Genomic DNA, 17143 nt, shown 5'->3' with positions numbered 1-17143 from the left:
TGGAAATGCAAATTATTATGCTAGCACATAATAAGCTGATATAGTCATAAAAGCATTGACTGTTCCATATTTACTTACAGAGAAAAAAAAATCCAAAAACTACAGAATATTTTAGTAGGCCAAATTGTATGATATTAAAGGCAACTTTGGAGTTTTAAGAATGCAGTATTAGGCTCAGGCTGATAGTGGGGAACATATCCAATTGTGCAATGTCTGTTACTAACTGGAGTTATGGGGATCTTTCAGACATGCAAATTAATATCATCCCATCTAAGGTTATAATAAATGTGCTTCCAGAATTTTCTGGGGTATTGAGGTATGCAGAGCTCTTGGTTGAAAGACAGAAGAGAAATCAGATAAGAGAATCTTTATATGAGCAAAACTGGATATGATCTGAATTGTTATATCAGTGTTTCTGAACCTTGGCAACTTGAAAATGAATGGACTTCAACTCCCAGAATTCCCTAGCCAACATAGCCCACACATTTTAAAGCTGACAGGATTGAGAAACACTTTTAGTTTTTTGTTAAAGAATTATCTAATGTGAGAGTAGGTAAATTTTTTTAGTTTTAGTAAGTTGATGTAATGACCTCTTTTGCTATTTTGCTAGAAAATTAAATTTGGCATTTCTCTGCTTTTCTTCATAGACTATAAGTGAAGAATTACACTCAGCACCAAATAATCTTCACAAATGTACCACAGTTATTATTTCTCCAGCCTTGTGTGGCTCTTTATTCTATGTCAAGGGTAAGTTGAAAAATACATTCAACACAAGAGTATATTTATTCAGTTTATTCAGATTTATTCAGTTTATACTTTAATGCAAATCTTCCCAATCTTCGGTTCCTGAACATGAGACCTTTTGAAATTCACTTTATTCTGAATGTTGTGATTCACTTCTCCAATCAAAACATGCATCTAAAATAAATGAATAGAGAAAAAGTACATATAAAAATTCACGGGACAGTGAAATACCCATAGAGAAATATATTATATTAGGGAAATTGCTGCTAAAATGTGCACATTATGTCTGTACTATGAAAAATGAGCAGATTGCTGCAAAAGCAGGACAGAGGGTTTAGTCTGCAAAAATAAGACAATGTGAGAAACTACAATTGCCCCCCCTTTTCTTCATTTTTTTACTACAGGTTCTACATTTACGCAAGAAAAACCAAACACACAGGTATAGTATAGGTCAGGGGTCTCCAACCTTGGCAACTTTAAGCCTGGCGGACTTCAACTCCCAGAATTCCCCCAGCCAGCAAAGCATCCCAGAGTAAGAACAATGTGGAAAACTCTTTTCCCCATGGGATAATTGTTTTATTAATAGGAAGATAATAAACTAATATATCCCAGCTCAGGGTGATCCAAAGCATCTCTTTGTATCAGGGTGGAGGTATCAGTTCATCAAATGTTCCAGCAGCAGTAGCCAGCAGGACTAAAAATGAAGTATTCCGGCTATTATAATTCTACACGTACACACACATTTTGGAATATTATATCTCCAAAGGATGGGGATGACAACTTAGAATACAATGACTGTACATCTCAGCATGAGTTGACTATCAGGATCCTGGACAAGCTAATGGCACATACACACCCACCTCACTGTTCAGGTTCTGTCTGCCAGTTAACAGGCATGTACAAGATGAGCTTAATTTTCTCCGGTCACTCACCTTTGCATATGGAAATTGACAGCCGTCACTCACGCAAACTCCAGATATGCAGACAGAGAGAGGCTGCAATTCTATAGTTAAGTCCTTGTAGTAAATTTAGAGAGACATACTTCCCAGTAGGCAAATAGGATTGCCCAATTCAAATGCCCATTTTCAGGCTGGAGTTTGGTGCTTATTCACCTAGCAATAAATTTCATGGAAGAATAAACCTCCTCAATGTATATTGAAATTCATTTTTAGCTTATGATGTCATGGAATATTAATAAGGAGTTAATCCATAATGTTTGCCCACAGAGATATGCTAGTCACTCTTTCTTTTAGCTGGACACAAACATACATGATGTTACAGATTTTTCTCTCGATCCAAAGTTCAAGTTTCATACTATCATATCCAGGTGACCAGAAAAGAGATAAGGTAATTCTAGGATGCCACTTAGTGGTCATGCCTATCTTTGCAACCTAAGCTTAGCAAGGTGCATAAACTTCATCTCACTCCAACGCATCACCACTACAATGGAAAGTACAGGCCTGTAATTGTGAGATGGAAACTGGTCTGACTACAATTTCATCTCTCTTCTGAGCAGGAAGTAAATTCAGAAAAAACGGTGTATGTAATGTTCTGTGCTTGTGATTTCCCTATTCTCTCTTAAGATGCAAACATCTTTCAAAGATGACTCTTTTCTATATGCACTCCTGTTAATATTTTCTGTTGTTGTTGACATAGTCTTCTGCACCTAGTCAAAAGAATTTTGCTTCAAGTGAATTTTTTTTTTTGGAAACCTCTGTTTTTCTAACTTCTCTTCAGGGATAAGGTTTTTTTTTTTGAGAAAACAATCTGGAGGAAGGCACAGCTTGTTGGCGATCCAGCTTCTAAATTACAAATATCTCAGTCGTTCAAATTAAAAAGTTTTGAAAGAAGACTGAACGTTTCCCAGAAAGAAAGAGTTCCGGTGACTCCGTAGCTTTCAATAGTCATGGCATATTGCCACAGCAATTGTTGTATATGTTTTGGAACATAAATGAGCACAACTGAAGCTTCATCCCAGTCAGGGGATTCCTAGAGAATAGAACCACTGAGATGACTGGTCTGAAAGGATACCTTACCTTAGGCATATATATCTGAATAGTTGTTTCCATTTGAAAACATGGGAGGCATCTGTTTTTTCATGCAAAAAGATCTGGATAGTTTCTTTGTCCAGCATCCTTCTTGGATTGTGTTTATTGACAATAAGAGCAGCTACTCTCAAGCAACAAGAGAAGCAAATCCCTCGCACATTCCTAATGAAAATATTTTATTGTTCAAATCAAAATTCTTCAGTGTGGGCTTTGTCCCTATTTGCTTACAGATTAAAAGTAAAGCCAAAAGAAGCTAATGGTTTATACTGGGAACTGCAGTAGTTCATCTTAAAAAAGATGTCGAGACTCTAGAAAGAGTGCAGAGAAGAGCAACAAAGATGATTAGGGGACTGGAGGCTAAAGCATATGAAGAACGGTTGCAGGACTGGGTTGCAGGAACTGGGTACGTCTAGTTTAATGAAAAGAAGGACTAGGGGAGACATGATAGCAGTGTTCCAATATCTCAGGGGTTGCAACAAAGAAGAAGGAATCAAACTATTCTCCAAAGCACCTGAGGGTAGAACAAGAAGCAACTTAGAACTAAAGAGAAATTTCCTGACAGTTAGAACAATCAATAAGTGGAACAACTTGCCCGCAGAAATTGTGAATGCTCCAACACTGGAAATTTTTAAGAAAATGTTGGATAACCATTTGTCTGAAATGGTGTAGGGTCTCCTGCCTGGGCAGGGGGTTGGACTAGAAGGCCTCCAAGGTCCCTTCCAACTCTGTTGTTGTTGTTGTTGTTTTATTTGCATTTATATCCTGCCCTTCTCCGAAGACTCAGGGCGGCTTACACTATGTCAAGCAATAGTCTTCATCCATTTGTATATTATATACAAAGTCAACTTATTGCCCCCAACAATCTGGGTCCTCATTTTACCTACCTTACAAAGGATGGAAGGCTGAGTCAACCTTGGGCCTGGTGGGGCTTGAATCTGCAGTAATTGCAAGCAGCTGCTGTTAATAACAGACTATCTTACCAGTCTGAGCCACAGAGGCTCAGTTGTTGTTGTTGTTGTTGTTGTTGTTGTTATTAAAAAATCTTTGGGTTCCCATTTATTATAAAATATATTTATGCTTTCTGTCCATTTGGACATATCATACTCTGTCCTACATGTTTGTGGTTGTTGTTGCTGATACCTGAATTCTAACAAATAGACCCCTGAAAACTCTGGTAACTTGGACAATGGGGAGTCATTTATCCCATCCTTTTGATTGTTCTCTTAGGCTAGAGAAAGGTGCAAAGTGCTTGCCTGCTATTGTTTCCTGTCAGAATAAGTCCCTTCCCTTACAGTGGAAACAGATATGGGTAGCCATCACCATCTCTGGCATTATCTAAACAGGATGACTCTGGTAAAATAGATTTGCTTGTATCCTTACGATTTATATTGATATTGATATTGTTTCCTGATTGCTTATTTGTACCCTATAACCCTAAGTGTTATACCTTATGATTCTTGATAAACGTACCTTTTATGTACACTGAGAGCATATCCACCAAGACAAATTCCTTGTGTGTCCAATCACACTTGGCCAAGAAAAAAATTCTATTCTATTCTATTCTATTCTATTCTATTCTATTCTATTCTATTCTATTCTATTCTATTCTATTCTATTCTATTCTATTCTAGAAGCAAAGATTCAGGAGGAGTAAAAAGTGCTGTCAGACTATTATTATTTTTTGCCACCATAGACTATCACAGTTCTTCCCATACAATATTGAGAGCCGGTTTTGTTTAGTCATTAAGGCACCAGGTTAGAATTCAGGAGATTGTAAATTAGGCGCAAAGCCAGCTGGGTCACTTTGGGCCAGTCCCTCTCTCTCAACCCTACAAAGGAGGCAATGACAATCCACTAATGACATTTTGCCAGTAAAACTGCAGGGATACTGATTTGGAAGCATATATGCTATTCCTGCAATGCAGAAGTAGCAGGTTTTTCTCATTGAGGACAGCCTTTCTTATACTACTCTTCCATACTCACCCACATGAACATACACCCATAAAAATATCCCATTTTCTACTCTGACTCTTCATCTCATAAGGGGCAAGCATCTTTTGGGTACTAATATGAAGGATATATTTCAGTCCAATGCTTTCTAGGCTTTGCTCCAAAATCTCTTGTATCATTTTTTTTTAATTTTGTCACATTATATACAAGAACATATATTGAAAGGAAACAATAGGACAGGAACGGTAGGCACTTTTGTGCACTTATGCACGCCCCTTATAGTCCTCTTAGGAATGGGGTGAGGTCAATGATAGACAGTTTTTGGTTAAAGCTTTTGGGAGTTGGAGAAGAGACCAATTGGCAGAAGATTATGTAAAAAGATTTTTTAAAAATATCTAAATATCTTAAATATTTAAATATCTTAAATATTTAAAAATAAACCTTTAAAAATCCCTGTTCCTACTTCCACGTATCCTTATTATCCAAAATCATACTGTCAGAGAGGGCAGGTGAACAAGTTTCTCATCTAAGTACTAGTTGCGTATTTCAAACTCTGGTCTGAAAGCTTCCTCCTCCTCCTCCTCCTCCTCCTCCTGAAAATGACAACCTCTGATTTCCACCTGGAGGGTATTTTTTGATGGCAGATGAGCACTTTTGTGCATTCCATGCCACACTCCAAAAAAAAGGGAGGTATTCAACAATAACTATTACTTGCTTGGGATAAGTAACTTATATCCTTATTAAGAGCATTTGAAGTGCTTTGTTATGCCATTATTTTTAGCCTGGTTACAACTAGAAAAGAAGCTGTATCTCCCAGTGCAGACACAATGGCTTGATGTTCCACACAATGGCTTGAAATTCAAAAGAACCCCTCGGTATGACTATTTTGTCTGCATTCTTCTCACAAAAGAACTCTGAGCCATGCATTCCCTAGATTTTCATAATGAATGATTCCAAGGAAGTGACATCTTGAACCTCTTCCCTAATTAACTGTGCATTATTTGTTGCTTTTGCTCTGCTTATATAGCCTTCGTTCCTTTTCATTGCTCCTTCTGTTGCAATCATCACCTTCTGTCCCCTGCCCTGTTTATCCCTGTTTTCAAGTGGTCCTATCTAATTAGACCTCATCTATTCTGATGAGTCAGTATCAATTATTGTTACTTAATCCAGTTTGGTGGGCAATCCAAATCTGTCAGGACCATAGTTTAAATGCTTTTTCATCCTTCCCTACACATTACTGAAAAGGGGAGCCCTTTTTATTTCAATACACATTTTCACAAAGCAGTCCTTTTTTAATCTTTGCAAAATACTTAAGGAAAATTATTTAAATTCTGCATGGTTCATGTATGGCTGCCTTTGGTCATATACTGATTTGTTGTTGATATTGTTAAATAATTTATTTTATCAAGGTCATTCTATTTTCTCTTCTACCACTATCACTAATTGGGGGATCAATTATTTTAATATTATCAAGGGCTAATTTAATATACCCTCTTATACCCTCTTTTGGAGAACAGTCAATAAATGCTGCAGTTTATATTTAATACTTGATAGGAGGTGAAAATCAGGACTGCAACTTCATAGCCAAGTCAAGAAAAATAATCTTTATTTGGTTTTATTTATTTCTTGGGACGCGGTGGCTCAGTGGCTAGGACGCTGAGCTTGTCGATTGAAAGGTCAGCAGCTCAACGGTTCGAATCCCTAGTGCCGCATAACTGGGTGAGCTCCCATTACTTGTCCCAGCTTCTGCCAACCTAGCAGTTCGAAAGCACGTAAAAAATGCAAGTAGAAAAATAGGGGCCACCTTTGGTGGGAAGGTAACAGTGTTCCGTGCACCTTCGGCATTTAGTCGTGCTGGCCACATGACCACAGAGATGTCTTCAGACAGTGCTGGCTCTTTGGCTTTGAAACAGAGATGAGCACCGCCCCCTAGAGTCAGGAACGACTAGCATATAAGTGCGAGGGGAACCTTTACTTTTACCTTATTTATTTCTTTGTTTACCATATGGCATCTACACATTTGCAATCCCACATTTAGTTTAAAGAAATCTTTATTTGGTTAATGGCCAGCACAATTTCATAACAGATAAGCTATGCTACTACTATACTAATTTTTTTTCCTTTTCAGAAAGTTTATTTTGTGTCAAAAAGTTCACAGTGCTGACTATCCAGTTGCATCCTACCTCCCTGGATTTGGAAACCTTACCAAGGGATACAACAAATATCTACGGCCAAATTTTGGTGGTACGTCATTCCTGTGGTTTCAGTCAAACAAAACATTCATTTGTCCTTGTAGGGAAAATTTATTTTCTTACTTTTCTATAGTAGAATAACTTTAATGTTAGACTTTCGGGTGTGATTTGTTCCTAGCTAGACTATTAATCCTTGCCCATTCCTGTGCCATATGATTCATTTCAACAACTGTGTCTCAATTCTAATTTTAAAGTCAAGGAAGAACCTGGAAAAGTTGTTGAAATGAATGTTTTTATTGGCAAGAAGATTTTGATTCTGAATACGTTCTGAATACAGAATACATTCTGGAAAATGTATTGCAGTCTAAATGCTTAGATCGCCCATTCACTTAAAGAGTATTTTGAACTGATTGGCAGCTGCAACTTTTGCAACCCTGATGCTCTCAAATTGTTCGGACATCAAGTGCCATAATTTCCAGCCCATACAGCTGGATAGCACCAGACTGGAAACAACTGGGCTAGATTGGGGAGCATCTGGACTTTTTGTTCAGTCACTTAATATGGGCAGGCTGGGTAAAGTTTTTAGAACCATCTTTCATAATCCTGACAATTTTTCTTAATGTGCACAAATAAACAGATTATCTATTGTTTGGGTTCAGTGGTTAAAAAAAAGAAAAGAATAAATGATACCCATTTAGTACAAGTTCCTTTTATCCTTAAATGGATACAGGATGAAGACTCAATACATTTGACCAGAAGTGTTATTAATGATTGCTCTTTAGGGATGGGAAGAACTTTTAGGGCTCAATCCAGTCACCAATTCTCATTTCATTTCCCAACTCTCAGCTGTAGAGTCAGAAACATGTTTCTATAAGATTAGCAATAGCACTATAGCACAGACTTATATACTGCTTCAAAGTGCTTTACAGCTCTCTCTAAGTGGTTTACAGAGTCATTATATTTTCCCCAACAATTGGATCCTCATTTTACCAACCTCAGAAGGATGGAAGACTGAGTCAACCTTGAGCTTGGTGAGATTCAATCTGCCAAACTGCTGGCAGCCAGTGATCAGCAGAAGTAGCCTGCAGTACTGCACTCTAACCACTGCACTACTGTGGCTCATTCTCATATTTATTTGTAAAAATATGGCTTTATGGATGTAACCTTCCAGGTATTCTGTGCACAGATAAACACATCCATGCATTAGGGGCATATACCTTTGGTCAATGTAAGGAGTCACATATTGTCCTGCTGAGCTGCAGGGGATTATCAGGGAAAGTGAAATCATGGGTATGGTTTAGGTTACCTAAAGGAATTTCTATAAGCTAGGATGCTGCTTTTGGGCTCCCTTATTGTTCTTCTTGTTCCCTGATTTCCCACTGTCATTGGAGATGTGTGAGAAACATCTGCTGGGTTTCTATGCATGAAACAAGAAATATCATTTTGCTACTATAATGGAACTTTCTTTTCATTTCTTAGGAAAACCTGTGACAATAGCAATGACCCTTGATGTTGCAAGTATTTCCAGCATTTCAGAAAGTGATATGGTAAGCAAATGATCTCAGCTGCGCACATAAGGAAAGAGAACTGCATAGTATGCTACTGCAGCTTTGAGAATACAAAGTCCCTTAGACTGCTAACATTTTGCAATCCAGATTGACCCAGAATTAAGTTCCAGTGTGTTGCTCACTCTCTAGTAAGCGTATTTAGCACTGCAGAAGTACATCTTGAAAGTAGTTTCATGGCTTTAATAACATTTTTTTAATTCCCTCCTTTTAAAATAATAATAATAATAATAATAATATTGGGCATTTGTATCAGTGGTAGAGAAAGCATTTAAGTGAACTGGGTTAGAATAGAACAGAATAGAATAACAGAGTTGGAAGGGACTTTGGAAGTCTTCTAGTCCAAGGTTTTGCTTCACATTCTGGAGTTGACAACCACATTTCATTTTATCATGAGGAACCTCCCCCCCTCCCCCACATCTCCGTGGAATAGATGTACTGGTATATTCAGAGTGGAGATTGTGAGGTAACAGGTCAGGTAAAACCGTTGGCTAAAGTCTCTCAATTGTCTGAAGAACTGCTACTGATTAATTATGCATGAGATTTTATTTTTTACAGTTTCATAATACAGGAACAGTGGGATATCAGCGTTGCTTTAGGGCTCAGTCAAGCCCCCTCTAGCTGTATCATGATGACGACTCAATAGCCATTCTTGAGGGACATATCTGCATCTCCTTTGCCTCATTCCCCAAACCTACGGCTGAAGCCACACAACTTTCTCTTTAGCTGATTCAGTGTTAAAGTGTTGTCTTCTCTCTCCTTCTGGCACAATCCCTGCAACATTCATTATTGTGTGTTTAGTAATAACCAGGGGGTGATTATTCAGGAGTTGGCATCTTCTTGGTTCTACTGGGTTGTTACAAGCAGTCTCCCGTCCTTCTCAGGCTGATGATTTCCCTCTACAACTGTTTTAATTTCAGCAGCAGATGCAACAGGCACTAAATACAGGCTGGGCATTAAACGGGCATTTTGTTAAGACAAAGAGATCAGTCATTGGGTGGGTAGGTGGGTTGTACCACCTGATCTGCAAATGGGAGCTTCCTGAAAAAAAGCAAGTGAGGCAGAGATTCCCATCTGTTCATGGATTATTATTTTTTTATCTCTTTCAACTCCCCTCTCCCTCCCTCCATGCCAGGAAGGTGACTGGAAAATGTACCAATCGCTTTCCATAATTTTTTAACTGTAGCACTGCTCACAAGGAGAATAGAAATTGGCTGGGAGGACAGAGGAAAGATATTTTATTGGTTTATTGCTGCCTCATGGACCAGAGGAGAACAAATGAAGATGTCCTCATAAGAAGAGGTGTGCTCTACCTGCTTCCTTAGCCTGTGGGATATGACTTCTTCTACTCTTTTTCTGCATAATACCAATTTATTATATACAATCAATCATGAAAACCTCTACCATGAAGCGTTGCATTGTTTAGTGAAAACCTTAATTGAGACGTATCATGCGTATCTGGTGCCAACATTAAGACTCAGGAAGGAAAGTTTTTTTCCGCCCCAAGTCTGTTTCATGGGAGTATTTTACAGTTACCTTTCATCCTACATCTTCTATGTTTGTTTATGTTGTGACCTAGGCCCAAACAAACCTATTTTATTGTAACAGCTGAGAATGAACATAATTCATTAGTTCCAATTAGTAGTTCCAATTAGTAGTTCCAATTAGTAGTAAAACAAGTTCTTTGGAAGAAGTCCTTCGGGATAGTCACCAACCTTTATCTTCTTTGACACCCTGCCAAAGGCATTGCTTGGCAAGGCCCCATGAAGTTCAGAAAAAAACAAGAGATGCCAACTGGAAACAGAGATAGCAACGTTGCTTTTCTGAAAAAAGGCCCAAGTGTGTTTGTTTCTCTTTTAAGCCTTATGGGAGGGGCCAATCATCTCCTGGCCTTACTTCCGAGTCGTCCCTTTTGCTTTAGTTGCTCTTGCCTTCTGGCAGCTCTGCGCATGCGTGCACTAGGAACAGGCTCCTCCTGTTCCTCTGCCTCTCTGCTGTCTGACTCTGGGAGTTCCAGAGTTGGCGCATCACTCCAAGGTGGCCCTGGCCCCATCTCTGCCTCCAACACAGAGCCCTCATCTGGGCCTTCCCCAGACTCCAGGACTGGCCCATGTTCCTCCCCAGCCTCCTCACTGTCTGACTCTGCTGCCAGCTCCGCAGGCTGCTGGTGAACCACAACAGTTTATGAAGCTGCTGTTATTGTCACTAATTTGCAGTTTTACCATTATTTCATTGCTAATTTGTTTATGATTTAATTTGAAGTGTATGACATCCAGAGCAGAACAGTTCCATGAAGCAAAATGGTCAACACTTTCAGGTTTGAAATGTTGAAATACATCTTCTTAAAGATGAGGCTGACGCATACATTGGAAGAATCCAGAGCCAATAGCCTTGCCCTTAAAACACCACATTTTTCACCCTAAGGACAGTGCCAAGTAGAAAGGTGTGATCTAACGAGGTTTTTGAACATAAATGTAACATTAGATACAGAGACGGGTTTCAGCAGGTTCTGACCAGTTCTGGAGAACCGGTAGTAGAAATTTTGAATAGTTCAGAGAACCAGTAGTAAAAATTCTGACTGTTCCCGCCCCCATCTATTCTTTGCCTCCCAAGTCCCAGCAGATGGGGAGGAAATGGGGATTTTGCAGTAACCTTCCCCTGGATTGGGGAGGGAATGGAGATTTTACAGTATCCTTCCCCTGCCACATCCACCAAGCCACACCCACAGAACTGGTAGTAAAATTTTTTGAAACCCACCACTGATTAGATAGCTTGACATAATCTTTTATGAAGCTAACTTTTCCGATATACCAAAGCTATTAATCAACATCAAATGTTTTCTGCATCCACTAGTGATTCTTATTGTATATCATGTGTATTGTCTAGGTCTCATGTGGAACATTATATAAATGTGCTCTAGGTCTAGATAAATAATTGAGGTATAAATGGCTCGGGGGGGGGGTTCACCTTCATTGCAGGGCTTAATAATTCATTGCTTTGAAATGCATAATGTTGAATCCTCTCAGTCATTTAGGTGAACAGGTTTTCTTTCTCACAGCACCAAGATAAAATCTGGAAAGTAGCAAAAGTCCAACGCTGAATGCTTTTTCTTTATGCAAACATACATATAATGGGTATGTGGGTATGTGCATGAGTGTATGTGTGCATGTGTGTGTATTTTATTGACATTTTAAAAATTATAACTGATTTCCCCCCAAAATCCTTATAATTAGTAGTGGTTATTTACAGGTTTATGTATAAATATTCATGACTACTACTAATAATCTACCATTTTAATATTTTATTCATGTTTTGTGATACTTGGTGTTGTATGAAATTTTGATTTATGACCAAAGTTAAATATTATTTTTGTATAAAATATTATTTTTGTATAAAATCTATACAAAAACAATAGTACAGTAAAGGAAAGTATTAAAGAAAAAAACTAAACAAAACTATATGTAAACAAACACAAAAAAATAGAAAAGAAAAATAATAATATATTCAAAAGAAACAAAAAGAGACTAACAAAAAAATCAATAAATAAAAATATAAAACAAATTGTCATAGGTATTCTACAATTTTAGAGCCTTAATTCATACAAAGTAATCTATATACATCATTAAAATTCCATTTCAAACAATAATTTGACCCTAGATCATAAACCTGTAAAACAATCTAGCGAATTTTTTCAGCCAGTACTGACATAAAATAAAACTTGATATTTGAATGTTTCATATTTGACTTGACATATGACAACCTAAAAATGTAGGCAGACAAAGAGATTCACCCACACCCAGATTGTATCTGCCTGAAAGGTATGAATTTAAACAATTTTGGGTAGTTTTGCAATGGTCTGGAACAGAAGAAGTGAAACTCTTAGCCCACTAAAACCTGTTTTTTAAACAGAATCTGCATAATTATCTATCAGGGCTGTTGCAATGATTCCTACAGAATGCAAGCAGTTGGATTGGGTGACCGCTTATGCCCTTTCCAACTCTTATGATCCTATGGACAGAAAAAGAAAGAATACAGAGAACTACATGGTTTAGCATGGGTACCTATAAATAGTGCTTATTAAGACAAGGGCCAGAATTTGTTAAATATTCAGTGTTAATTTTGGAGGAAATGGTGAAACCATTACTTGTTGAAAGACCTTGTTTGGTAAATTTTATTTAAATTTCAAAAATTATAGAATAGAATAGAATAGAATTTTTATTGGCCAAGTGTGATTGGACACACAAGGAATTTGTCTTGGTGCATATGCTCTCAGTGTACATAAAAGAAAAGATACGTTCATCAAGGTACAACATTTACAACACAATTGATGATCAATATATCAATATAAATCATAAGGATTGCCAGCAACAAGTTATAGTCATACAGTCATAAGTGGAAAGAGATTGGTGATGGGAACTATGAAACGATTAATAGTAGTGCAGATTCAGTAAATAGTCTGACAGTGTTGAGGAATTATTTGTTTAGCAGAGTGATGGCCTTGGGAAAAACTGTTCTTGTGTCTAGTTGTTCTGGTGTGCAGTGCTCTATAGCGTCGTTTTGAGGGTAGGAGTTGAAACAGTTTATGTCCAGGATGCGAGGGATCTGCAAATATTTTCACGGCCCTCTTCTTGATTCGTGCAGTATACAGGTCCTCAATGGAAGGCAGGTTGGTAGCAATTATTTTTTCTGCAGTTCTAATTATCCTCTGAAGTCTGTGTTTTTCTTGTTGGGTTGCAGAACCGAACCAGACAGTTATAGAGGTGCAAATGACAGACTCAATAATTCCTCTGTAGAATTGGATCAGCAGCTCCTTGGGCAGTTTGAGCTTACTGAGTTGGCGCAGAAAGAACATTCTTTGTTGTCCTTTTTTAATGATGTTTTTGATGTTAGCTGTCCATTTGAGATCTTGCGATATGATAGAACCCAGAAATTTGAAGGTTTTTACTGTTGATACTGTGTTGTCAAGTATTGTGAGAGGTGGAAGTATGGAAGGGTTTCTCCTAAAGTCTACCACCATTTCTACGGTTTTGAGTGTGTTCAGTTCCAGATTGTTTTGGTTGCACCACAAGGCTAGTCGTTCGACCTCTCGTCTATATGCGGATTCGTCATTGTCTCGAATGAGACCAATCACTGTTGTGTCATCTGCAAACTTCAGTAGCTTAACAGATGGATCATTGGAGATGCAGTCATTGGTATACAGAGAGAGATTATAGTCTTGATTCTCATGATTCATCATTCTTCTAGGACTATACTGCAACAATATATTTGCGACAACGCTGGACCGATCCCCGTCTGGTTTTTCAGGGAAACAGAAGTTTTACTCTGGACGCCAGGCTGGTGAAATATCTGTGGGTACCTGACACATATATTGTAGAGTCAAAAAGGTCTTTCTTGCATGAAGTTACAGTAGAGAATCGGCTTATACGGTTGTTCTCCAATGGGACGGTCTTGTATGCTTTGCGGTAAGTCTTGCTTGCCTTCTGATACACCAGTTTTCCACAAGGGTCAGTAAACTGATGTTTAGTCCAGTAAGATGAAGATACAGTTGGAGATCAGGTGGGCTGGTTGGAAAAGTGTGGTTCAACTAACTTTGAAAGGGGCTAATCTTCCCCTAACTCAGTGATGGCTAACTTTTTCCGGACTGAGTGCCCAAAGCGCGCATGCGTGCCCAAGCCCCCAAAATGCAATGAGCGTACGACTCCCGTGCATACACCCCTCTCCCCACACATGCATGACAGAGACCCAAAGACCAGCAGGCCGGTGGGAGGTGCACACGCCTGCGCAGCAGAGCTGAACTGGGGCAATGGCTCGCATGGCATCAGAGAGGGCGCCTGCCATAGGTTCGCCATCACGGCCCTAAAGGATCAAGTTTGAAGCTCCATCTTTGATATTAGAACTACAATGTTCTTTTACATGGAGTGCTTTGTAACAGGTGAGGCTGGCATCCAGGTCCTACCTGGGTAAAGATAGCTTGATTTCCGTGATCTTATTACATCTTCTCATCTAGATTACTGCAGTCAGTACTAGGGATGACAAACCTTTTGGGGCTCAGCATGTCAAAAACTCCTAACTTGAGTCTTCCACCTACCCACTACAACCCCCCAAAAAAAGAAGCAATTCATATTCATTTTTATATAAAAATATGGTCCAACCATGTGCATGATCTCTAGGATCTCCTGTGTGGCACTTATGTGAAGGCTGCACTCCATTCTCGCAGAACCTCAGCAGTTTGTGTCTAATGGAGTAATATCTGGTTCCTCTTATTTTTGTAAGTGAAGCTATTGTAGATGCACAATAACCACCAAAGGAAAGTCCCAAAGGTGCTTTTTCCAAAAGGCAACTAGACTCTTGTTTGTTTTTTTCTTTGAAAATATTTTGCTTCTCATCCAAGAAGTTTCTTCAGTTCTAACTTAGAACCGAAGACGCTTCTTGGATGAAAAGTGAAATGTTTTCAAAGAAAAACCAAGAAAGTCCAGTTGCCTTTTGGAAAAAGCATCTTTGGGACAACCATGACCTGAATGATTGAAAAACTCCATAGACATCAAAGCTTAATTTGCAGCCAGTATAAGTATTAACAGTTGCTTAATCTTTAAAGCAGAAACATTGCCATCTATGGACTGCTATGAAGAATACAGATGCCCCATAATAAATACTTATGTGGCTTCTCTCCTTTTGCAGAATCACCACCACTGTTGCATGTAACATGGATCTGTCCAAATATCCACTGGATACGCAGACTTGTAAGCTGCAGATGGAAAGCTGTAAGTACTTCACTCAAGAGGAAAGTGAACATTTTTTCCTCCTATCTGGTCTGAGTTGTTTAATGCATAATTAGATTACCAAATTGAACATCTCATTTGTACTTTTTGGCTGTAAAGGTTTCTACTTATCCTTTTAATTATGGAATTATTTAATTCACACTAATGTTACAGAAAAACAGTTCTTTTAACTATAATCAAGCAAGCATCTGGAAACAGTGTCCCTTTCTTTAATGCAAACTTTATTGTAGCTGAGCATTACATTTTAAAAAATATTTTATTTATTAGAAAATTTATATTGCCCTCTATTCGCACATGGCGACTCCAGGCATAAAAACAGGGATATAAAAACACCATATGTAAAAAATAAAAACAATAAAAGAAAATAATCAAATAATAAATTAATAAAATAGCCCTTCATCCCAGAGACAACGCATCACACAAGCCATTTAATGGGCTCCAACCTGCTTTGGGTTCCCCAGGCCCGCTGACAAAACCAGGTCTTCAGCACCTTCCGGAAAGAGTGGGACATTTGCTGATATCTACCTAAAAATAAGCTAAACAGGGTGGGGTGCTCTTTTTTTTTCTTCATCATTCCCTATTTTTCAATTTCTGGAAGTCTTGAAAGCCTCTTTCAGAAAATGTGACAGATGTGGCACTAGACTTCCATCCTCAGAGTGAACATTTCTTGGCTTTGGATGAGGCATTCAATAGACGTTTACTATCATTGTTACAGTTTTACAAAACATGGCCCTGTAATAGTTCTTCCTTGTTCAGAGCTACTATTATGGGAGCAAGTTCTCTAGAATTGCCACCACAGCATTTTGGGATATAATGAAGAGCATTGATTGATGCTGAAAATTAAGAAGCCTTCTGCTTCTATAATATACTGGTTTGAAAGATGTCTTCCATTTCAGTCAAATAATCCTCAGGTGGTCAGCATCAATGTAACACTCATGACCCATTTCAGGATCTGCAATTGAAACAAAACAGCATGTAAGGAAGTGAGGAAATATCCTAAGGAATTCAAGTGTAATGAAGGAAATTTTGTCATTCCACATCAAAATAACTCAACTTAAAGGTAAAGGAAGGTTAGGCAAATGAGCTGCCAACATTCTTGGAAGGGCTTCAAACCATCATATATATCTATTTATCAATTGACCTCTTACTTTGACATAGTTAATTAGCAGTTCAGTTAGGGTTCAGCGCAGACAATAATTTGGATGTGACTTCAGTGATGGATTGGGACATTTCTGTGACCTCTGTTTCAGGTGAGGTATAAGATAAATCTATTCCTTGTAAATCCTTCTAAAACAGATTTAACTTCCTTTGGGATCAAATATAAGTGTATCAAAGATCTTTAAAGATATTTTCTATTTCATCTATTTCCAGATTCACAGCATTTGTTGTACTTGATCTCTACTGAATGACCCTTATCGACAGAAGTGATACATACTCAGTGCCAGAGCTAGATTAGAACTTCTAGTCATCAGAATACTGGTTAGCATCGATCTAAAGCAACTTCTCATGATTTGGGGAGATTTTTAACTCACTTTAGTATGAAGAAGTCATACTAAAGTATTCTACTAAAGTATTCTACTTCTACTAGTATTTAGTAGAAGTCCTTTAACTCACTTTAGTATGGCATTTTAAAACAATCTGAACAAGGAAGATGGACCAAAATCTTGTCAACTTTTACTTTAACCTGAGAAATTTCAAACTTGGTGCATGTGCAAGAAAATTTCCTTAGTAGCTAGCTACCTAGCTGAGAGGGAGAGCACCTTAGGAAATAGCACTAGAACTTAGACTTATATACCACTTCACACGGCTTTACAGCCCTCTCTAAGCAGTTTACAGAGTCAGCCTATTGCCCACAACAATCTGGG

The 17143-nt window shown here is 38.2% G+C and overlaps 1 protein-coding gene across 1 annotated transcript in view; it reads left to right on the top strand.

Annotated features, from left to right (window-relative positions):
* Nucleotides 1-691: 691 nt before the first annotated feature.
* GABRP (gamma-aminobutyric acid type A receptor subunit pi) overlaps nt 692-17143 on the top strand; it is a 29597-nt gene continuing 13145 nt past the window's right edge. Inside the window, exons 1-5 of the mRNA XM_058180981.1 lie at nt 692-747; nt 6871-6986; nt 8414-8481; nt 13744-13961; nt 15178-15260. Coding sequence (XP_058036964.1) covers nt 692-747; nt 6871-6986; nt 8414-8481; nt 13744-13961; nt 15178-15260 — 541 coding nt within the window. The remainder of the gene's footprint in view (nt 748-6870; nt 6987-8413; nt 8482-13743; nt 13962-15177; nt 15261-17143) is intronic.

Source organism: Ahaetulla prasina, chromosome 1, assembly GCF_028640845.1.
Source record: "Ahaetulla prasina isolate Xishuangbanna chromosome 1, ASM2864084v1, whole genome shotgun sequence".
Classification (NCBI taxonomy): Eukaryota; Metazoa; Chordata; class Lepidosauria; order Squamata; family Colubridae; genus Ahaetulla; species Ahaetulla prasina.
Note: the sequence above shows the minus strand (reverse complement) of the source record. Positions and strands in the feature narration are given on the sequence as shown.